This window comes from Cinclus cinclus, chromosome 9 (assembly GCF_963662255.1).
Source record: "Cinclus cinclus chromosome 9, bCinCin1.1, whole genome shotgun sequence".
Lineage (NCBI taxonomy): Eukaryota > Metazoa > Chordata > Aves > Passeriformes > Cinclidae > Cinclus > Cinclus cinclus.
Window position 1 is genome coordinate 24,127,902 of NC_085054.1, and position 24,404 is coordinate 24,152,305.

The following is a 24,404-nucleotide window of genomic DNA, read 5'->3' on the forward strand; positions in this document are numbered from 1 at the left end:
CATGTAAATATTCTCAGAGTCAGTCTTTGAAGGAATGCTCTCAAAGAAAACATACAGATCATACCCAGAGCCTGATGGAGGAAGAGATTTGGATGTTAGAGGCAGCAAATAGCTTTACCAAAAAGAACACATTTTTCCTCCCCTTTTTTTTGGTGCCCTATGCTGAACTTTTGTCCCATCCTGCACTTGGTGTGCTATGTGATATATGGGAGTAAATAATAAATGATTTCTATAACCTCCCCCTAGTCCCAAATCTTCCTAAATCTGTAATTAGTTATATTTCTTGTACTTACATAGATATTTAATTTACCTACCATCCATCCATTTAAATGTCAGTAAAATAAATCTCAAAATGCTGAAAGACAAATTAATTGGGTGGTAAACTCAGAAGGAAAAATAAATTGTAACTCGTCCATTGAGTAGACTCTCCTGCCTTTACCCATGAGGACTAATTAAACGAGCAGTTTGAGTGAATTTGGTTGGACATTTCATCAGGAACAAAGGTCTTTTCAGTGCCAGCAGAGATACATCAGTGATGCTGAGACTGTCCATCCCCAGTGACAGTGGTGTGTATCATGCTACCATTGGCACTGCTATTTCTAGTTTACATTCAGTATTTCCTTAGTGAAGATAAAACCCCCTAATTTTACAAGGCTATTTAACAGCAGAAGATAAATGCTACCTGAAGATACTTTCAATGTACGTAGGTAAGGAGAACAAGGTAGAGAAAATGATTACATTTTATAATTAGAAACCAAGGAAAAGTAAGATCAGATGAGTACCCTGAGGTGACAGCAGCTCTTTTCAGGGCCAGGAATTTCATCTCCATGTCCTAAGCCTCCTCAGTCTCAAGGCAGCTTTCCTCTTTAGCCAGCAGTACAAATTGACAGGTATTGATACTTAAAGGAATCTTCTCACGATGTAATTTGACCATAGTTATGTTTAATGTAAAACACATTTCTAATACTGACGGTTAATTTCAAGCCATGCTTTAACATTATGAACTATATATGTGCTCTTCTAAGGACTCCCTGCCTTATGCTCACGGGAAATCACCATTAGGGCTTTTTTTTTGTGGTACATATAATTTTTATCCAACTTTGCTTTCCATAGTATGGCTTAGATGATGCGGTTGTTTAAATATGTGTCTCCTTTATTGCTGCTGTGCTATGAGAGCTTTCTAAAATGCTTGTCCAGCAGATTGTCCTGGCATAACTGTTGAAAGCTTCCATCTATTCATTTACCTTTTATTTCCCAAACACTAAAGCCATGGAGCCCATAAAAGTTGTGCCCAAAGTAATCAATGAAATATTGATGCAGGGTATGCATTTATGGATAAACACAAAGGTGTTAACTGAATGGATGGTAAGTGGAAGTGGAAGGCACAAAATAACATAAAATCAGATGTTCTGAAAGGAGTCTGTGGAGGAGTGTTTATAATTCTACAGAGATCTGCTTGCCATCCAGTAAATATATATACACTCTCCCTGTTACAGCAGAACTTTTAAAAAAGTTTTTCACATTTTTGAACACGTCTGATAAACCCTTTCTTCTAAATACTTTTAAATTTTAACATCATTTGAAGGTGAACCATGATGTCTTTCAGAGTTGACAAATCACTTCTAGTTTTTAAAATTTAGGAAAAAAACTGCAGTTTTTACTATTTTACTTTTTTTGTTTTACTTTTTTTATACCATTTCCTGAATTTTAAAATTGAGCTGTCTTGGTATTAGTTATGAGTCTGTCTGTGTAACACTCAGAATCGGCTCATCCCTAGGGATGCTGCTGCTCTGACCAACACAGTGGAAGGCCAGGCTGGATGTGGCTCTGAGCAGCCTGGTCTAGTGGAAGGTGTCCCTGCCCATGACAAGAGGTGGGACAGGATGACCTCTGAGGTCCATTTCTAACCCTTCAAAACTTGCCATCGTTCCATGATTCTACAACAGAAAGAAGGCAAGGTTTGTGAGTCACAGATAATATCCCTGATTGGACTTAAATATTTTTCTGGGGAAAAACACACAACTTTCAAGTGCACAGGCTCTCTTTCAGATCTGACTCACCCTTAGGCATTTTAACTACTTATCCAAGTGGCATCCAAAGGAATTTTTAGTTGGGCAACTTTTGGGATGTTATAAAACCGCAAAACAACGAAGCAGACTGGTTCTGTGACTCACATAACTTTTTCTAATGTGTTTGTGTTTACAAAGCCTAAAATGCAGAGAAACTCTTTCTAGAAGCACCACAGGGATTTACATAAAAGCAGTAATATAATCTTTATATTGACCAGATGCAAACCTGCTCATGTAAAGGAGGAGATGGGCTGTGAGGATAATGCTGCTGGAAACAGATTGTATGTAAAGCATGGGGTGAGCAATGGTTGTTGTTTACACTGGGCATGTAGACATGAAAAAAACGATGATTTATTCTTCATCCTTCAGGAGATGCTTCAAAAGGCAGCCTTCTCCATGACCCCTGCCTCGAGGGGCTGCAGAATGAGCCTTTGGGTTCTGTGGCAGTGCAGGTAATGAGTGTCTGATGCCTATCACCTGGACTCCCTGCCAAGCCAAGCTCTGTTATGAGGCATTTCATAGGATTTGGCTCAGCAAAAGGAAGTATTTCTTACTGACACCAAAAATATAAGCTAGTGTTTCAAAACCAGTATTTTCCCAAAATTATCTCCTTAAAGATTTGTACCTGCGAGGTGCTGACAGAGATATTTAGGGTTTATCACCTTTAGCTGACAGACTTGGGCACTGCATGGGATATCAAATTTTAATTTTCAGGCATTTTTTTCATTTACTAATCTGAGATTTATCAGGTTTAAGACACAACAAGATGCATAGTCCATACAGTGAAGTCTGCTTTTCTGATGTACCCAATTATTCCCACTACAAACAGTCCATGTGCACTTCACAGGACAGATTCAGGTTAGCTAAATGGAGGAATGATATATTTAATAAAATGCATCATAAATTCCCAGATAAGTGCTTCTAAATTCTAGAAAAGAACCCCCTGTCTTACTTTCATTAACAGACCAGGTGAACTTAGAAATGTCAGGTTCACAGAGAAGACAAGGGCTTGTAGGGCTTGACTCTCCTTCACCATAACAAAGTCCATCTATATTGCATGTATTTTCCTGCAAAAAAAAAATAAAAAAAGGAAATAAAAATGGGTAGGAGGTGAAGGCAGTTAAAAAAAGAAGGAATAAGAAAGGTAAGAAATTAGCAATGAATAATTTCTGGATAAAAGCAGAAATTCACTAATCTCTTGAAACAAGGAAACAGCAGCAATTTAAATCTTGGTGCCTTCTGCTTACAGCAAGTAAACTGTGGAAGTTTTCCAGTTCCAGCTTGGGATCCTTGCAGCTTTGAATGTTTTAGCTTAGGCAATGAGGTGTTGCTTTGTCACAGATGGATGATGGATGCAACAGTACGTGACTCTTTTCCCCTTTCCACACTCATGTGGTGTATGTGGTCATTGTTCCCAGCTGTGACTATTAATATGATGAGTATCAAGTATCCATGAAAGGTGAGCTCCGTGAGACTCACAAAACCCCAGACTAGACAAAAGCTCCATTTGAAATGTTGGAATCCCGCTCTTCATAAACATTGGCAAAACTATGCTATAAAAGCAGAATAAAGAAAGGCATTAGAATTTAGGCTCCCATGAGGAGCTGTAGATAAGAGCTGAGCACATCCAGGATGCCTTGGTGAAGCAGGACATCCCAAAAGCCATTTGTGGGGTGATGCCCTGTGGGCACAGCAGCCTTTGGGCTGACCTGCCCCTCTCCCAGCTGGGGACCCCACCAGGGCCAGAGAGGCCATTTGGGTCTCATGTGGGTTGAAGGCACTTGGGTTATCTAAGAAGGGGACACAGGGACATAATTTACAGATGTAGTTAAAGATCTATCCCATGGGAAGGTCCTATGAGTTTTTGTTGTTGGTCCTATGAGCCTTGTTGTCTGTGTTGAGCTACACAGGCAGGTGGGACTTTATCTGACCGTACAGATTCCCAGAAAAATGTGGAATACTTCTGGGATGTGCTTGCTGCAGTGGAACAGCAGGACAGACAAGCTACCAAACACATTTTTTCTTTTCCTTCCTTTGTTTTTCTGAGACCGATATGCGTCCTGTTACTAGCCCTGTGTTTTCTATCTGCTGCTTTACTGGTGTCTCAAACTTCTTTTGCAAACTGCATTAGTCAATAATACCACTTTGGGGTAATGGGTAAGGTAGAGAAACAAAAAGCATTCTCATAATGGCCACGACATGATAGAACATGACAGAGCTCCAGCATTAAAACCTTGATGGTAATTAGATTTTATTACATTGTTGTTTTCAAGGCTTGATGTTCTGATGAAAAAAAAAAAAGAAAAGAAGCTTTTTTTTCTGATATGATACAGTGTGGTACAGAATGGGCTCCATAAAAGGATGCAAAATGGGCTGATATAAAATGTCTCCTAATTGAAACACCTTTTCTGAAGCTAATTTAGGTGTTGCAGAGTAATGTAGAAGGAGTAATTAGACTGTGGTCGGATGCAATTGGAAGCCTAGTTCAAGTATTCCCTTGAAGCTTCTTAAATATTAGAATATAGAAATTATTATAACCCCTGGAGAACTCCATATTGAGAGACCATATGCATTTCTGAGCTTCAAAAACATAAGAATAAGGAAAGCCTTTGACAAAAGGGCTTTAAGTGAGATTATTCTGAAACAGGTATTTTAATCTGAAACTAAAGTGGTTTTGCCCTGTGTTGGGTTTCCCTGCCCTTATCTCTCTGAGGGCAGTGATGGAAGGACTTTGAGACATCCAGTCAGGGTTAAACAACCACACAGGCTTATAAAATAACTTCTATTCACTCACTTACTTGAAAAAAAGGTGAACTTTTAAAAATTTTTGGTAACTGTTTTATGCTTGCAATCCGTGCAGGTTTTGAAACTGTAGTTTCTCATTAGCATTAATGAGAACAGTGAGGCAAATGAGTTAAGATGTACCTGATTAATCTTCATTTTATGAAATAACCAGACTGGTGGCCTCCTATTAATTCATACTTGCCTCAGGGCAGGAAAGCAGGATCAGCACATTCAAAGAGCCCACCTAATACCCTCCAAAATTTTTTTGAAGCCCCACTGCAAACCAGATAATTTGCTTAGTGCAGGTCTCTGGAAAAAACAGAAGGGGAGATCTTTATAGGGGATGTTACACCAATATTTCCCCAGGAAAACAGAGGGTTATAGCGTTCTGCAGGCAGTTGCTAACATGCTGGCAGTTTAAAATGTAGCTCTAGACTTTTGGTTACGGTTCTGAAACTGTCAAAATACTATATGTTTGTTCTTAGCAGTGTTTAATGCAAGCAAGAATGGTTTATGTTCTCTCAAGGGTGTTCTCACATGACAAAAACTGTACAAGATGCATCTTTGTGTGCCTCTTGCTGAGCAGAAAATGGGAATAGAAATGATATACCCTCACCAAACAGGCTGGGAGAGAGTAAATAGCAGAGACACTTCAGAAGTGAAGTTAAGCCTCTCAGGGCAGGCTCCTCACTCTTATTTACTCCCACTAACAGCTGCAAAGGATAACTATTGCCAGTCATGGACTTTCCTGAGGTGTTTGCATGAGGAAGGTCCGTCATAAAGCATGCTCTATCAGGTGCTCGTACCCCACGTAAATATGAAAAAGAAATCAAATATCACAGACATGGGACAGACGTGAGATTGCGAAAGAGAAAAGCAAAGTGTTGGGCTGTGCAGCTGATCTGTGAAATAGGTTTTCCTCTTCCAGAGCAATTATTACATACAGCACATCAGAGGGAGGGAGAGGGCTAAGGAAGAGATGAACGATCCGTATTAAACCTTTATGATCTTTGAATTACCTTTAATTTACAAAGTCCGGTCGGATGGAATTGGCAGACCTGGCAGACCGCGTCGTACAGGGTCAGCACTCTGGAATTACTGTACTGGAAGCCATCGTTAGTGATCTAAATGATACAAAAATCATCTTTATAAGTAATAATGTTCCATATGGAGACTGTCTGCTCATTGTGGATCATATACCACTGCCCCCTTGAACTGGATGCATGCCAGCAAGATAAATTAAACCACTTGTGAGTGGCTCTGCGAGCTAACAAATTGCTTAATGCTCCAAACTGGAAACTCTTCATTAATAACCAAAAGATCTTTTTGGCTCAGCTAGCATTCAGCTTTCTGATTGCTATTAGGTTTTATCCTGAAGGGTTTTTGTTTTTTTCTTTTTTCTGACACCCTTATGGAAGCTCTACTTAAGTACTACAAGGGAGATTTCAAGGAGTTGTGAAACACAATTAACATTTTTGGCTGCAGCTCAGAACTACTTTTTTACTAATAGCAAATCAGTAAGTAAAGTCCTTGCCCTGAAAGTGGGGGGTAAAAAAAAGTGTATACAAAAGTTTATTTGAAATTAACCTTATAAAATCTGCCAGGGTGGACAATATGTCTCATTTCTGTAGGAAGGTAGAGCAGCCACCTGTTCCAGGTCATAATGAGTACTTGTGGGTAATTCAGAAAGCCTTGAACTTTTTATTTTTTTTTTTTTGGTATAAGAATGCTTACACAATACAAACGTGTTGAGTACATTTATATTTTATTTTTTTCCACAGTAAAAATGAAAAGCTACCAGAGAAGTGTGTATAATGGTTAGGTTTTGAGAATGCTTTGTGACATGTCTTAAGTGGTGTGAACTTTAAAGAGCATCCCAAAGCCCTGGGGAAGGCCATGCTGTAGACACTGATGAGAACCAACAGGAAAGCCAGGCCCTTCTGTCAGGTATTTTTCAGGTTTTGTCTTCTCACAGTCAAAATAAAGCTGCTATTTAGCAAATCTATCAGGGTTTGCTTTGGATTCATCAGTACCCCTGTGTTTTCTTGCTATTAAAAGAAAATCCCCAACCCTCCTCCATCTCTCCTGAGACCACAAAGCTGAAACATGCTCGGTCCCTTTGCAGGGGATTTTTACAAGATTGAGGCCATAAAGTTTTTGATCAATCAATAAAGTCTTTCAGTTCACAGAAAGAATGTTAAGTTAAATTGAACAAAGATAAAGAACAGTACAGAGAGGAAAAAACCCCAAACCTTAGTACGTTTCATAGAAAACAAGTTATCATGAAGTGGTTGAAAGTTCATGGAAGATAATAGAGCAGATTCTCACACAGTGTCACACGGGATGGTTCTCAGCTCAAAGTGCACTGTGAGCTCAGTGTTTGTGTCTGCAGAAACCACCACAAGGACAGGAACAGGCAGTATTCATGAATATTCACAACTTCAACTGTGGAAGTGAAATAACTTCTTTGGACTAATATAAATTGGTCCAAAAATTCAGTAAAATTCATTGATCTAGCAAAATTCATTGGTTTAAGGAAAATATTAGGCTATTGACATATTAGACTGTAGTGTACTACAGGTAAAAATGCTTTTAAAAGAAATAAAGATTTTCTCCTGCAGTTTGAGAAAAAACTGAGACAGGCAGCCCCCCTGTAGACCTGCTCTTCACTGGAAGACTCTGGCAGCAAACTTCCATTAAGAATGTATTATTCCTAATGCAATTTAAATTTAATGTCATTATTTTACCAGAGTGTCCAATGTTTTCTCAATACTGGTGCAATAATAATGGGTGAAAAAATGGCTAGACAGGGGCAAATATAAAAAGCTGTAAAATGGCAGTAATTGTTTTATCTGAAGTGAGCATTGTGAGTGAAATGTAACTCTTGTAATTTGATTATTTTTTTATCTGTGTTTTTTTTTTCTTACATTCTATTATAAACATCTATTTTGGTCTCTTTTTAGAATTGGATTGGTTTATAGCTATTTTAATTGCTTTTTCATTAGTCATCTTAGTGATGTGGAACAAACACTTTGATGAGAACTAAGCTGAGAAAACCTTACATTTGTTTGGACCTTAAGAGGCAAAAACCCACTTAGAGTTGGGCTTTGTTTGCTTGGGCATAGGTATCATCTGGAAAGAAGAAGCTGCTTCTGCATAAATGCAAAGGATGATCAGGAACCTCTGTTGCTTCTGCCTCAGATTTTCCATCCATCATGAAATGGTCTTGGCTATTGGCATCACACTACATAGACTTTGTATGAAAGTTTCTAAAAAAAGAAAAATGAAAAATGTAAAACTGCGCTGAGTTCAAATTCAGTTTTTTGCCTCACTGAATTCTTTTGTGATTTTTTTCTATTCTAGAGAAATTCAGCAACAGCAACTGAATGAAAAGGATGAGAGCTGCTTCCCAAATTAGGTAAGAGTCTGCCAAGCTCTTTCACCTCTTCACCCAGGCATCTGCCTGGACAGCTCAAGTCATCTGCTGCCCAAGCATGGGTTTGTATTTTGATATCTCAATTAATTATGCCAAACACCCTGGTGTAGCCACATGTGCTTTCTTATCTGTGTTCAGCAGCATGTCATGGAAACAATGGGCAAAATCTGAAACATGCATACAAGAGGAGACTAAATGAAAGAGCACTGAGAAATCTCCTGCTCCCCCAGTGCTGGTAGTGAAAAAGCTGTAGTGAAATTTTTATGATTCCTTTGAAATATGATTTGGGAAAGGGGAGAGATTCTGAAAACATATTGAACAGTGGCATTTCCAGAGAGAATTGTGTGGACTTTTGGTTCTGAAAAATCCTTTATCTATGTTTTGAAAAGTAGATACATAGATACGTAACCCAGATCATCCAAAAGTGTTATGAGTTGCAGTAAGTCTTAAGAGGAATTTTCTGGAACGTGATTTTTTGAACACCTGTGGAATTAATTGAAAGTAATTTTTTATCTTGAAAAGCTCCATGATTTTGTTCTCTGTGCTGCCATGTAAGGCCAGCTGCCTTTGAAACTGAGCACTGGGCTCTGCCTTCCCAATTTGTTCATCAAAAGATCCACAGGAGTACCAGATTCACGTGCAGACTGAGATGATTTAATTGAGCATTCCCTGCGTAGCTGTCAGCCTGGTTCCTCTGCAGGGTTTGAAGGAGAGGGAAAGGGCAGAAAGCTTACAGGTGCAGAGCTTTTCTGGAGGCTTTAGTGTATAGAAAGGGTTTCTGTAGCTGTTTTTGAGGGGAAAGAATGAGAATAATTGTACAGACCTCTTCAGGGCTGAAAGGAAGCACTTGAACACAATCAGAATTGTAATAGACCTGTGCTGTGAGGACTCTGTCCTGGGAACACTGGGGAAACCTTCCTGTGCTCATACAGGATTTTAGCTGTCCTCCTGGGCCAGGAACACCCAGGGTGTCTCCCTCTCAGATCCTTCCACCATGAGGCAGCATTTTATCTCACAGCTGGCAAATTTTTAAAGAAATTTGGTAGCCCTAAGCAGAGGACCTTGCCTCCTGGTTCAGCCCAGGTGTGTGACACTAGGAAGGTCCAAGGTCCACCCCAGCAGCAAACAGTCAGGCTCTGCACCCACAGGGTTTTACCCTAATGTCTTAAGCTCCCAAATCCCAGTCTTTTTAAAATAAAGGATGTGCTCTTTCAAACATCTTTTTGTTTCCCCCAGGCCACGTGGCAGCACATGTCCCCAGCTGGGGTGCAGGTGGCTGCAGGGTGCAGGACAGGCAGCAATTCCGTGGTGAGGGGAGTGTTTTACGTGTTTCATTTTGCATGCTGCAATTTTCAGAGCACATCTGCAGTCTCCCTACAATGGCAATATATCCTTCTCAGCTTCAGAGCCTTTAAAAGATCTCAGTCTTGCAAAAAACAACTGATCTATGGAAAATAACCAGGCCTAGCGTGCGACCAAAGGCAGCAGGCACACTGGGTTGGGAAGGCAGTTGTTTCCTGGGGATATTTAGAAAATAGGTACCATTCTGTGAATAAAAGGGGCTAAAACTGCAGCAGAGAACCCAGAACAAGCAAATACTGCACATGCTTCTTCCTGCAGCTATTCAGACCATGACTGTGACTGTGACATCCCACCTCAAGCCTGCCCAGGAGCCAGCCCTTGCATGCACTGCTCATGCACCCAGGGAATCAAAGCTCTCTGACAACTTGCTGCCTAATCAGGAGCTTGAGCTGGGGTTCTCAGAAATGGAATACTAATGATTAACAATTGATTAGCACAACTACATCAGTCTCAGGTGATTACCTCTAGAAGTGGTTGTAATTTGCCCTTTTGGATTGGCTATGGAGACACCTGGGTTTAGCTCATTGTTTTGGTTGGTGGGGTGGTTTTTTTTTTCCTCTACGTGATATCAGTATGAGTATTTCTACAGGCATTTTAATTTCTGAAAGGAAGCAAATTATGCTTTTCATTTTAATTTACCATGACAACTGATTTTCTCTTTCTAAAACCTTTGTTTGAAACATAATAAAATTCCTACTTTCACTTGCCATCTTGCGAACGGCTCGTCACTGGCCACGAAATGCACATCCTCTGTGATGTTCAGGAGTGGGATCTGGCAGTCAACAGCCTCAGAGCTCAGAAAATCTGCTTTTGTGCTTTCTTGTTCTCTTGATATCCATTCTCCATTGAGATGCTACAGTAAAGCAGAGGGAGAGTGCAGAAACTGAAGGCTCATAAAGAGATTCCAGTTGTCAATTTATGTTTATATTTCTAATCGATAATATAAGGCATTCCTAGGTGGTTTATTTAAAAGGAAACGTGCTGTTACTATGGCTACAGTAAAAGGGAAGCCATGTTAAGCTAGGCATGAAGGCGATCTATTGATTTAGGAAGTGCTGTGGTCTGTACTTGGGATGAGCATCTGGGATGAGACAGGGTGATGTAATCGAGAAACTTTGTGTTTCCTCCTGCAGCTCAGCAGCCAGCTCGTGGCTCCTTGAAGGTGATGTCAGCTACTCCTCCAGATCAGCTGCACAAAACATTCCAACTTGGTAAGAGCCTATGGAGCCCTAAAGGGGCACAGCAAATCTCAGCTGTGCCTAGTGAACGTGCCAGCACCAACTGGGAGTCAGGCTGAGTGTCTGTTCTGAGGTGGATTTATGAGTTTAATCAAACATTTCATATCTGAGGATGCTGATCCACCAAATAACTCAGTTGCAGCATTGCCTGTGTACAGTTGTTTATGATAAAATTACAGTGCTAGCGTAAGAGATGGGTTTGATGCTCATCAAAACTTCTGATTTGGTGTTGAAGTATGACTAAGAAAATTCAAATAAGAGCCTTTGTAACTGTGCTGAGGAAACCCTATATTCAACCACAAAACTTAGCATTTAAATGTGTTTAGGAAAACAAGTGTAGTGATTCCAGATGTACAAAATGAGAGGTAATATTATGATTTCAGGCTTCAATGGACTACAGAGCAGCTGAACCAAGCAGGAGTCAAACAAAACTCCACTGAAATAATGAGCAGGAACTCATAGCTGTACATTTCCAGGGAACCAGTCCTGGAAAGCTCTGAGCCTCTTCAGCTGCTCTCACTTTTAGGAAACACACTGGCAGTGGACTTGGAAGGTACTTGTAATCTGCTGAAGCAGTGAGGGGAGGTAGCACAGATCAGAGTAAAATATTACTATATAAACATGTCAAGGTTTGACTGTATCATCAGTATTTTAGGAAACAATGGGAGGCTGCTTACGATTAACCTGGTGACCTGGCAGTGCAGCTTGGGAGAGTCCTTGAATCCGAGCCCCAGCACCTGGACCCTGCTGCAGTCCGAGGCACGGATGTCGCAGAGGCCCCCGTTCTCCAAGCCCGTGATTTCCAAAGCTTGCTCTGCAAGGGTGAGAGAGACACAAAGCTTTAGGGAGCAGCACTTACATGCTGTTCTGTTCTGCTTCACCAGAGATTTGCTGTAGTTGCTGGTTGTTGTGGTTTAATACTTTTCCTTAGGGTCTTCCTTGCATCCCTTGAGGCAGAGAAAGAACAGTTGTCAGGAGGGGAAGCAGCAAACTTCCATTAAATATTATCCTGTGCACCCAGTGCTGCAAGATGTGTTAACAATCTTCTGAATCAATTCAATGAAGCCATGGCTTCGTATTAAAAGGTCTCCAGGGTTAAAACTTCTGTTGACCTAAGTATCCAGTGGAACACATCTGCTGACTCAGGTAAGAGAGGTAAAACCTCTGCTGACCCAGGCAGCAGGATGGGAGCACAGCTGAGAGGACAAGACCTCATCCCACAGCATAGAGAAACGTGGGAACAAGAGATGACCATGCCACCAGGATCTCTGGAGTGTTAAAAAGCAGGGTAAAAACCAGTCCCATGTTTTCACTGTGTTGTTTGGTTTTTTTTCCCCTAAATATTGGTGGCAGTAAAAGTGTTCTCAAAATAATGCTTTCTTGTAAGGGTTAAATCATTAATGCACAGCATTAATGTCAGCACAAAGGTCATGCACCAGCTAAGTTCCACTTAAATCCTACATTGAGGCCTTAAGTAGAGCTTAAGTGGTGTACAGCCTGTGCTGGCTCCCTTACAAGGTTGACTTTCACCCATTACTGTTTTTAAAATGTTTTATGGTTCTCAGGTTAAGTTTCATTTGGGTTCTGTTGTACTTGGGATATTCACCTTTTAAAATTTCTCATTGCTTTCACATTGGGGTTATTTTTACAGAGAAAAAAATGCAAATATTCACATCTTAATTAAGAAAAATTATAATTTGGTAGGTATTTGAACCAGCTCTTGAGTAGCACAACACTCAGAATGGCTTCAATACCATACATCAATAATAACAGTCAGTTGGGATCATGGCTACATATTTTCATTTATACTATTTGCAGTTCTAGTGGTCAGGAGAAGCCACTACTATGACAGGCAACACAAAGCTGAAAATTTTCTTCTTGTCTCCTGAACAACACTTAATATCAGGGGCATGACCAGGAGCCCTGGGAGGGATGCTGATCACCAGCAGAGTGGAGTCCCAGTTGTTATCCCTGCTTAGCTACCTCTTCCCTGCCCCATCACCACTGCTCTGGAAAAGCAATACTACCCATCAGTTTTATTTGGGCTGTAGCTTGGCTAAAACAGAAGCTCTCCATCATCTAATATTTTAATGGTACATCATTTCAGCTCTGATTTGAGGGGCAAAATGCCCTGAGCAGAGCTGACAACCTTCCCAGCACCTCGCTATTCCTTTAGGGCTCTGCCATTTAGGCTGTAATTAGGGAAAATGCTGTTTAAACACTGCCATCCCACCAGATTGCTGCCTGCAACAATAGAGCTGCACTACTCGTGTTTTTCCAGAGAAAAGAAGGAAGGAAAGCAACATAAACATGAAAAATAATGAAAATACTTTTTTTCCCCCCTGCACTTCTGAAGTGCTTTTAGCTTTTCTTTATTTTTTAAAATTTATTTTATTTCAGCAGTATTGCCAACACTGCTGGACACTTTGCAGTTTTTACAAGAAGTGAAATTGTTTATAGCTTATCAGATTTCATCAGTTACTGGTGGATTACTGTAATGTAAAAAACTATTAGTCAGATGTGGTGACTGGTTTTGATAAATTGCCTTCTTCTGTGGTTAATGCATTAAAATAAAAAAAAAAAAGCTTCATTATGTTTTTCATGCGATTTTAATAGTTAGCCCCACTAGTACTGATGTAGCTCGGACTGCATTAATGTTTTCATTAGCACTGCAGATTTTCAGGCTTCTGTGGATGAAGCAGAATCTCAGAGCCTGGGAAGGAGTGAGGCACAGGAATGTGCTCCTGCAGCCCTTCCTGTTCCACGAAAGCACTCTCAGCTCAGTTGCTCGTTGATTAAACCCCTGCCCTTCCCCAAGGGTTTCCTTACATCTTTATGGCCTCACTCCAGTGTCAGGGTCAGGGCAAGATTACCCAGCCCCATGCTTTGCCCAGTGACTTCCAGTATCAGCTCAGCACTTTGTATTTATTTCTCTCAAACCGTTCTGTCGGGGTTTAACCCCAGCCAGGAACTGAATATCACACAGGCTGTTGCTCACAGCCCCTCCTGGCAGGATCAGGGAGATAATCAAAAGGGTGAGAGTGAGAAAATGTATAAGTTGAGTTAACGTCAGTTTAATGGGAGAAAAAAGGAAGAAAATGCAGTAATGACCATGACAAAAATATTTAGAATATACAAGTGATGCACAATGCAATTGCTCACCACTTGCCAAGAGATACCCAGCCAGCACCTGAGCAGTGATCCCTGGCCCTGCAGTTTATGTACTGAAAGTGATTCCATATGGAATGGGGTATCCCTTTGGTCAGTGGGGGTCAGCTGTCCTGTTGGTGTCCCCTTCCAGCTCTCTGTGCATCCACAGACTACTTGCTGTCAGGACATGAGAACCTGGAGAGTCCTTTCCTTCATATAAATACTACTTGGCAACAACTACAAACATAAGCATCTTGCCAACTTTAAGTCTGATGGAAAATAAAAATAATTAGGATATCTCTTTTTTAAAGAAACGGATACTAGAGTTCAGCCTTTAGACCTCAGTATAGGCAGTACCTAAATATTGACAAAGGTTATTTTTATCTGGCTTTTTTTTTATTATTTAAATGTCACATGTAATGGGTGTAGGAATTTTAGGAATTTTAGGCATCTGATTTTAATGAAGGTTTTTGTCTGTCTTCCCCTCTGCCTTCTAGTGTTGCACAATAGCCATTTTCAACCCAACAGGGGAGGTGAAATCTCCATGTCATTGGCCCTGGAAAAGTCTCCTGGCAGCTGGGCACGCAATCCTCCAGACCCTGTTCTTGCTGGTGGTACAGGATCGAGCTGTGGTTCAGTGCTCAGTGGTAGAGGAGGGGTAGTTGATAAGTCCAGAGAGGTGCTGACATCAGAAGGAAATATTGGAGAGCCTGGAAAACCTCAGCAAAAGACCTGCAAGTAGTTCAGCTAAAGACTGGAGGGAAGGACAGGGACAATAAAGAGCTGGGAAACATCACAGAGGTGAGAGTGAGGGCAAAAGTGCAGATATGCAGAGAAAGCAGAGGATGTGGAGACCTGGGATAGATGTCTGATGTCTGTAGAGGGGCAAGTTAGAGAGGAGAGAAACCTGAAGGTAATCAGGCACTTCCTGGAAGGAGCTTGTAAAAACTATGATATATTTGAAAATTAATAATTTATGTTGAGGGAATGTGAATGTCAAAATATAACAAAATCCAGGGCAGAACACCCTCCTTCTTTTCTCTGTATGGCCTATAGGCCAAGAATGTGCTTTGACTTTTTCTAGTAGATTAAAAACTGAAGCTCAGGGTGGCACCTGGGGCTCAGATGTATGACAGGGTGCAGCAGCTACAGAGGGGGATTTAAGGAGCTGTGTGTTCACATCCACTGGCTCAGGTATGGGCATCCCACTGCATTTCCAGTGCCTAGTCTTTACACACAGCAAGTAAACGCAAAAAAAAAAAAAAAAAGCATCTATCACCTGGCAGAACATTGCATTGAGACAGTGATGAACAGCAGGAAATGTTGGGGGAAAAAGTAAAAAAACCAACATTGTGTTTAATGAAACTGTGTAGAGTTAAAATGGAGATAAGGGTCTGGAGTTGAAGGAAATCTCCAAAGCCTCCAGACCTCAGGTGACAGAATAAGGTTTGCAATGTTGTGTTGAGTGCCCCTCAAGGCACAACACCTCTTTTTCCTTCCTTTCCTTCTCCCATCTCCAGTAGGAATTTCCAGGAAAGAACAGTAAATTTGGAGTTGCTGACAGTGCAGTTTCATTCTGTAATCATTTACATGAATCAAACCTGACCAGGAGCACAGCAATAGACTGCAACCCCCCCCCACATAAATGCATGGTTGGTTTTACAGGTATTTTTTGCAGTGTATTATGTACATAATATGCAAAGTTGTGAAGTAAAATGAAGACATTAGACACAAAATCAGGAGTATTGCAGAGCTAAACTTATTGAAGTCTTACTGACAGATTTCTAATGGTTCATGGTGGATTTACATATCTGATCAGAAAATTATCCCAGCACAAATAAACTATCTTCTGCAATGTTTAAAAACTACTCATGAGGCTTTGGGCTGGAGCAGCAGGCCTGAAATTGAAACCAGCAAGAATTTTGTTTGAATAAAGAGAAGGAAGGGAACTGCTCTGCCTTTTTTAAAGGGGATGATAAATAAGCAATCTAAGCCATGAAAAGCAGATCAAGAAGCAGATCATAAGTGCTGGGTTGGGTTAAATCTTTGCTGAAGTGTGAAATTAAATGGCCCATGATGCCCAATTGGCCCTTCCTTGGAATCAGGCAGCTGACTGAACAATTTTCCATGCCAGAGCTTGCTGTTGTGGATGTGGACCTCCAGCTACCATAGGTATCAGAGTAAACTGATGCTTAATTATCTCTACAGTTTGGGCAGAACAAGTCTGAGTCTGCCTCCATTCAAATGTTTTCACAAATATTGTATTTCTTTTGTATATAATGTTATTTTGGTAATAATAGACACAATCACCATTGAATGCATTACCCTGGGACTCATGCTATCCATGACCCAAAGCTCATTTGATAATCCTCCCTAAAAAAAAGCCAAACTATCAGCAGCCATATACTCTTTGCCAGAAGTCTTGCTCATCAGTGACCTCCCTGGCTTCTGAATGAAAACTGTGGTTTTTTCCTGCTTCCAAACCCAGGTCTCAGGGGACCAGAGAAGCTGAAGGAGCTGGGGGTGTTTAGTCTGGAGAAAAGGAGGCTCATGAAGACCATCTCCCTAACAACTCCCAGAAAGGAGGTGGTGGCAAGGTGTGGGTTGATCTCTTCTCCCAACTAGCGAGTGACAGGACAAAAGAAAATGGACTCAAATTGCAGCAGGGGAGGTATAGATGGGATATTATAAAAACTTTCTGCACTGAAAGGGTGGCCAAGCACTGGAATGGGCTTCCCAGGGAAGTGGTGGAGTCACCCTCCCTGGGGGTATTTAAAAGTTGTGTAGATGTGGCACTTGGGGACGTGGTTTAGTGCTGGGCTCAGTATTGCTGGATTAACAGTTGGACTCACCTACCTTAGGGATTTTTTCCAACCTAAACAACTCTGTTTCCACAGTAGCAAACTCTAGATATATGACCTTTTTCTGGCATGGAGTGAATCTGGTTTTCTGCTTTGAGGGTCTCTGGTAACCAGTATGGATTGCAGAAATGTGCCCTGAGAGAGTGTGGGGGAAAAACATTTTGCAAGAACTTTCTGCATGTGAGAAATGGCCTGGCTCAATTTCACACTGAAAGCATCCATGTGCTGCAACAATATGGCAGATTATTTTTTCCTTTAGAAATCTCACTATGACATTTTAGGTTTATTTTATCCTTCTATTTTTAAAAGGCTTGCTAGCAATGCACTTCAGCAGTAGAAAAGGATTGTGCTGTTGGGTACAGAATATTTCTTCTTTTGCAGATGGCCTGGAGAGGTAACCTCTGGTTGTGCATACATGGTGCTCACTGGCACACTAAAGCAGGTCTGGTTTTGTCCCTCAATGGCACTTTAGGCTGAGGCTTCCTATGAGTGAGTGCAGTGATGCCACAAAAAGGATTTGGGTCACCGTGGTGTCATCTTGGTCCTTAAGTCCACTCTAGTGCCCAATTAGATGGTTTTAATTCTTTTCCCAAGTTTAAAGTTATTGAATTAGCTTAAATCTGGTTATTACACTCGGGGTTTTGTTCACAATTGGTTGAATGTTCTGTATCTGGTGGACTGTGGGCTCTTTACACAACATAAAATATGATGTAAAGTCCTTAAAGGTTTGCTCTGAATTTTTTGCTTTGGTGAACTTAAATCAGACCTTGAATTGTTTTCAAGTTTTAATTCTAATTTATAAACTGTTGTGACTTTGTTATCTTGGATGTGCATTGTGAGTATTTGGAAAAGGAGGTTGTTTTTTCAGGGCTTTTTTGTTTTCTTTTGGCTTTAACAAGATTTAAGGCTGAGATTTCCTGTGGTACCTGTGAACAGCCTCATGTAAAAAAGTTGTAGGTGTGCTTCTGGGATGTCTGGCTTGGGTGACTTTGAATGAGACCTATAATTTTTTAAACTTTCCTAGTAATTTAATACTATGCTCTTCAGAAAATGTTTTTGTTTGGCTACATGTTTCACTGGACTGTTTACTCTGTTTTCATTTTCCATTAAAGCAAATATACTAATCTGTAGAAAAGACTGATCTCCCTGATTTAGTTTGCAGGGAATAGTATGATCACTGAGCATGCAACCTTCCATGTCCATTATCATGAGGATTTGATATCCTTTTAAAATTTGTTTTCTATTGACTTTGTAACTATCAAGCTAATAGTCAGTCCTCTTCCTGCTCAGCCAGGTCTGTGCCTCAATTGGAAAGAACTAGGACTTAAAACAGTAGCTTAAAGCTGGTATTGATGTTTTCCTTTTCCAATGCTTGTTTATTGCATCTGCACCAGCAAAAGCTAAAGTAAAACTGCTATGAAAAGAAGAAAGACTTCAAAACTAGCAAGAAGTTCCCAATCCCTGAGAGTTGCCCACAAGTATATTTGATGTGACTGAGAAAAATGTTTCTCTGAGCAGAGTGTGTGGGTGTCAGGGAGGATGCATCAGTGGTAGTTAAAGTTCATGCTTTTTTTTCCTCTTTTGATTCTAAACTATTTTTCTTTTCTAAATTTTCTAGCTCTTACTAAAACTTTGCTGTTGGAGGTGTTCATTCCTCTAAAAGAACAAGAGTGCTATTTTCAAAAGGTGACAAGTCCTATGTTCAAAAATTGATGTTTTGACAAGTAATCTCAAATCTTGATATTTAATCATTATACCTTTTAAAATTATGTCTGCGAGTAGTTGCTCTGTTTTAGCCTGAGAACAATGTATTTTTGTAAATTTTTATGGCCCAGCTCTGAAGATACTATAGAATATTTTTTTTTTCTTCTAGTATGCTCCAAGTCCCATCCAACCTGCCCTGAACTCTTCCAGAGTTGGAAATCCACAGCTTTTCTAGGTAACCTGTGCCAGGGCCTCAATGATGATGAGGACCACTCCTCTGTAGATGGCTGAGAGAAGGAAAGTGTGTTTTGTAAATAAACATTTAAAATATATTTCCCCCAGTTTTCTTTCAGCATTAAATTATAAATAGTTTTAACTAGGAAAAAGCTGACTAACTGGACCCAATGTAATCTTGAATTGCATAAGATATCTTCATGTTTATTCTTTATCTACTTTCCAATATTATTTGGTAAGCTGGGGGAAAAAAATCATAGTAAGTGGAGATAACAGGTCTCAAAAGGAAAGTTTTCATTTTCAAGTTGTACAGAACCGCTTTTATAGAGTATTGATATCTTAGTGAGACTTCTTTAATGTCAGCTTAAAGGAAATAAGAATATATCCTTAATATCTATAAGCCCAGTGTAAATAAGACAATCCCAGTGGGATGGGAGCTGTGTATTAAAGTGTGTTTTATGCTGCAATGGTACATAGAGATCTGCTTGAAATGTTCCCTCCTTCACAGAATTCATTACTGAAGAAAAATGTATTTGATAGAAACAGATGCCCCAGCTTCTAAACTTTCATACAAGAACACTGCCTTACACCCATGAGTTGTCAAGTGAACCTGGACACATGAGAGGGAACAGGGAGGCTGCAGGCAGTGGAAAGTTTCAAACCTCCCTCAGTTGGATAGACAGGAAAATTCAACATTGTGGAATGTAAAAGGCAACAATTAGTATGAGAAAAAGAAAAAACAAAAAAACATTTGTGAAAAAGAGACCTGATTTTTATCTTGATAGCGTAACTTCATCAGAGTGATAGGAACTGTGACTTTGTTAATACTATGTCCACCAAAGTCAATGGGATTGTTATAATGAAGAGTAGAATTAAGCCCAATGACTTACTATTTGAAAAGAAGAAGGGCTTTTTAAGGAATAATGCAATTTAACATTTCTTTGTAGCAATAGTACTCTGTTTGGTGAGAGAAGTTTGAAACAGTAAGCATGGTTTTTGCTGTTCTCACAAGCGTGTTTGACTCTTCTTATGAAATCAAATTCTGAAAAATCAATGGAATTGCTAAAATGTACTGCATCCTCTCTGCCATAGAACATATTTTGCCACATTAGCAAAAAGCTTGGTTGTTTTTCCTTTGTTTACTAACCCAAGCAATTTGAAAAAAATTATCAGTTCCTGTAGAAAGGGCCACAGTTTCTGGTAACTCTGTTTCTGGGCCCCTTGTGGTGCTATTAAATGGAATTCTCCCTTGAAGGGCTGGTCACCACAAGCTGGTCCCAGCCACAGAGAACACCAGCCTTACACACAATGAGCAATATTTTTCATTGTAGGTATCCTGGGGATTTAGGAAATGGATTATATTTCCTTTGAAAAGTCTAAGATGCTTTTTTTTACTTTGTGTAGTCTAATTTATACAAGGACAGTGTCTATTGAGCCAATACACCCTGATGGCTCCCTCTGCATCACATCAGCAAAACACATATTGAAAATGCCAAAAAGTGTTCATTTACTTGACTTCCTAACAGCCCTTACATAATCATCATGATCTGGAATTTAAAGATCACTGAATTGATTCAAGAGGGAGAAAAGTATTTCTATCAGTCAGTGTGCTCCCATACAAAGTCTCCAAAGCAGATTGGAGTTTGACACAGCTAATTGAAATACTCTGTCCCCTTTTACCTGGGGATCCTGAAAAATTTAAGTATTTTCTTTCAATGTCTTCCTCGTGTTTTCTCTTTGAAAATGAGAATTAAGCCTAAAAATAAATCACAATTACATAAACAGTGAGATTTCTATAATATGTACCTGACCTTCCATTCCTGGTCTGATCCAAATTCTGAGCTTATTCTTTCAAGGGGGAGACACATTTTTCCATTGGAAGACCCAGCCTGAGGAACTGTAATAGCAGACCTCATACTTTTGCTTATTATACATATATATACATATATATATATATATAAATATTGAGTGCTTTAATTCATATTATTTAATTACAGCACATGAACAGGACCCAAAGCAGCCTGCTGAATTCAGAAAGGTCTATATAAACCATTCCAGAAATAACAGGGTGTAATCGATGTAGCTGCTGTGGCAGATGGGTCTGGGGGACCTGTGTGGTTGTGGTTCACAGCTCTGAAAATGCAGTTGGGTTCACAGCCCCTCTTAACAACACCAATGAAAGGTATTGATACAAAAATGGAATATCTGTAAGAGTGGTAGGTGAGCGTTCCCTTCTCACCTTCCTTTTTTTGCTTGCTTTGATTTCTTTGCTGGTTAATTTTTTTTCTCCCCAGAACATTCCATATAGAAGTTTAAACTTCAAGTGTCATTATTTCACGGAAACTAATTTGTTCTTATTATTCCTCATTACCTTTTATCTTGTAATTGCTCTTTAGAGCTTCATACAATCTGCATATTATATTGCTCTATGTGTGCTTTACTAGTCCCAATTTTTTTATAAGCAACATGGTCAATATATACAAATGGTAAGCACCAACCTGATTTGCTATCTGCTGTAATTGGATTCTGCCTTTAATTACAGGTGGTAATGACATTTTAAGTACCTTATACAGGTGTTGGGGGGGGTGGGGGTTAGGAAATGTTAAGCAACATTAAGAAATTCTAAGCTTCTGGAGCACTGCCAAATTTCAGAGGTGCCTTTCAACTCCAAATAGCGATTTTCATGTGAGGATAATTATAGCTCTGGCCACCTGGACTGCTCCTGGTGGAGTCAGGCAGAGCAGAGGAGGAAGCCTGTCTGCAAACCACACTCCTCATCTTCTCTCTTTATTTGTGTTTTCATTTAAAATTACTCCTAATATATTGTGGCCTGTATTCTGATTCCTAAAAATACTGCAGGGCCATCTTTTTGTGTGTGTTTGCTGGCCAAAACCAGTGGCAGAATACATTGTTATGTATTGGCAGTGTAGCTGAGGTTGAGTGACCTTGGAAAAGATATTTGAATTATGTTGATGGCCTTCTTGATCTTGGGGGAGTTTTAATTCACATCTATAATTCCCAGTCCAAGAAAATTAGTCGAAGATTTGCTTTGGAACTGATGGGGAAATATATAGCCAGCAAAAGGAGTTACCTTCTCCTTCATTACTCATGTAGCTTCTCCTGGAAAATAACTTTTCCCTAGCAATAGCACTTAAAACTCAGCATTTCTGAGATCAACACATATTCTCCTGTATCTTCTGTCCTGACTTTTTGAAAAAAAAGTAAAAGAGACAGCACTTTTATATGTTCTGCAGGAACCTAACTCAATTCTTAATTTCTCCTCCTTTCTTTCCCTTCCTACAGAACCTCTGCTTATTAGTCACAAAGCCCAGGGGCTTATCCTGCCTGTGCTTGCACAGTGCTGATTTCCTGTGCTCTGCCAGCCTGCCCAGGATTCCTGAGCTCCCAGCTCAAGCTGTTCTAGTTGGAGCACTCAGCTTTATTTCTGAGATTGATCTTAATTCATCTCTAATAACCTATTCTGGTGTGAAAGCCTGGCTTCAGTGGCGTCAGCAGGACCTTGGTTGAGAGCACTTCCAGCCTTTTGAAATGAGATTTGAGAGTTTGCTTGTGGATGTGTGGTACTGCTGTGCTTTTCCCTGTGTCCCATCACACGTGTACCTTGGGGTATGTAGGGGAACAGCCCTGCGGGTGTTCAGCTTGGAGAAAAGGAGGCTCAGAGGGGACTGTATTGCTCTCTGCACCACCTGAAAGGAGGCTGTACCAGGTGGAGATTGGTCTCTCCTCCCAAGTAAAAGGCAAGAGGATCTTGTTGCTGTCATCACCAAGAGATGTTGAAATTGGATATTAGGGAAAATGTATTCACTAGAAAGGTGGTCAGGCATTGGAACAATGTCAGGCAGCCCAGGGAAGTGGTGGAGTCACCATGCCTATAAGTGTTCAAAAAACCACCTAAGATGTGACACTTGGGACATGGTTTAGTGGTGAAAATGGTAGTTCTGGATTAAGGGTTGGATTCCATGATCTCCCAGGTCCTTTCCAATCTAAATGATTCTATGCTGTCTATGCAGAACATTTCTGCATGTGAAATGTGAAAACAAGCAAATATCTTTAAATATATTCTGAATGAAATTCAAAAATCAAGAACAGCTAAAGGTGAAGTCCCATAAAGGCTTGTCTTGATTGACTGTACCAAATTATCTAGATGACCTTTTCCAAGTATTATTTTGTCAGGGTGATTGGCATGCCAGAATCAAGATTTTATTTCTCCTTGTAAGGGATCTGACCTCTGGCTGTATGTATAGATCTGCTTTATATTGCATTCACAAGATCAGGTAATTTTAAACAAACACACACACACACACACACACACACACACACACACACACACACATATATAAAACAGCTTTTCTATTTTTGTATATATAAAAAATATTCTAAATCACTAATAAATTAATTCATAAATAGTCGTTGATAATAGGCCTCACTGCAGTTCATTCCATTGTTTCACTCAAGACTGTGGCAGAACTTTTTCCTCACCATAGTTAATGTTGAAATTAATTTATTGTGTGAAGTTTTCTCCTAACTTCTCTGCATATATACCAAAGACAAGGGAGAATATGCTGAAAAGTAAGCATTCCAGTTATCACCTTGGTTTTAATTTTTCTGGGCTTTTTATTCTCAGTTTTTCTCTAGCTCAGGAAAAATCATTGTCTAGACAAGATGGCCCAGCAGCCTGTCCAGCTGAACCTTGAAAGTGGACAATGAAAAAGCAGCAAGAGACAGTCAGGGCAGAGGAAGGCAATGACTTAGGAGGTGTTTCTCACAGCTGATGTGTGTTTGTTTTCCAGTTCTCACCTCCCTGTGCAATCTCAGGCTGGGCTCTGTTCTCTGTCCTTGTTTATATTTGATGTCACAGCAAGAAGACAAAGTCCCATTAGCTTTTACTTGAAAGGTCATACTGAAGCGATTTTCCTCTAATCTGAGAGATTTCAGCCACAGCAAAATAAAATTTTTAGATTTGGCCTAAACAAGCCCCTTAACCTCTCTGTATCACAGAGAAATGAAGTTAAACATTGAAGTATGTGTTGGACAATTGCTTCAAAATTGCTCAACTCACTTTTCAGTCCCTGGTATCAGTTATTCTCTGTGTGAAAGAGAATTAATTCCTCCATATTTGGGAAGTTATTCTGCAAGTTTTAGTCTGTCATTAACAGCAACAACAAAAAAACCCCAAAAAACCTAAAACCACAGATGTTAGGATATATTTTAACTGCTTTAAACCCATGGACAGAAGTAATATTTAATGTGAAGAACGGGGGTAGTCCCATCCCTGACATTAAATGCATTGGGGTATCAGATGTGCCACTGGACTTCTGGGGCAGCCTGGAGATTTGGATGTCTCAGCTAAGCCATGGTGACTGACCCTAGACTGACCCTATTTTATGGCTTTGTCAGGATTACTTGTTAATTTTGTCACTTTTAATTTCGTTTTGTTACCAGTACAGTGTTTGAAATGAATGTTCAAACTTTATTCTCTGTTGACCAAGATAAAAAGAAGCAAGACATATCTCTACACTGTTTACATGAATATTGACCACAAGGT

At 40.0% G+C, this 24,404-nt stretch overlaps 1 protein-coding gene across 1 annotated transcript in view; it reads right to left on the reverse strand.

The window, feature by feature from the left end:
* LOC134047144 (von Willebrand factor D and EGF domain-containing protein-like) overlaps nucleotides 1-24,404 on the reverse strand; it is a 161,844-nt gene that overhangs the window by 58,988 nt on the left and 78,452 nt on the right. The window contains exons 12-15 of the mRNA XM_062498093.1: nucleotides 11,567-11,703; nucleotides 10,349-10,504; nucleotides 5,873-5,977; nucleotides 3,022-3,136 (exon numbers count right to left, since the gene is read on the reverse strand). Coding sequence (XP_062354077.1) covers nucleotides 3,022-3,136; nucleotides 5,873-5,977; nucleotides 10,349-10,504; nucleotides 11,567-11,703 — 513 coding nt within the window. The remainder of the gene's footprint in view (nucleotides 1-3,021; nucleotides 3,137-5,872; nucleotides 5,978-10,348; nucleotides 10,505-11,566; nucleotides 11,704-24,404) is intronic.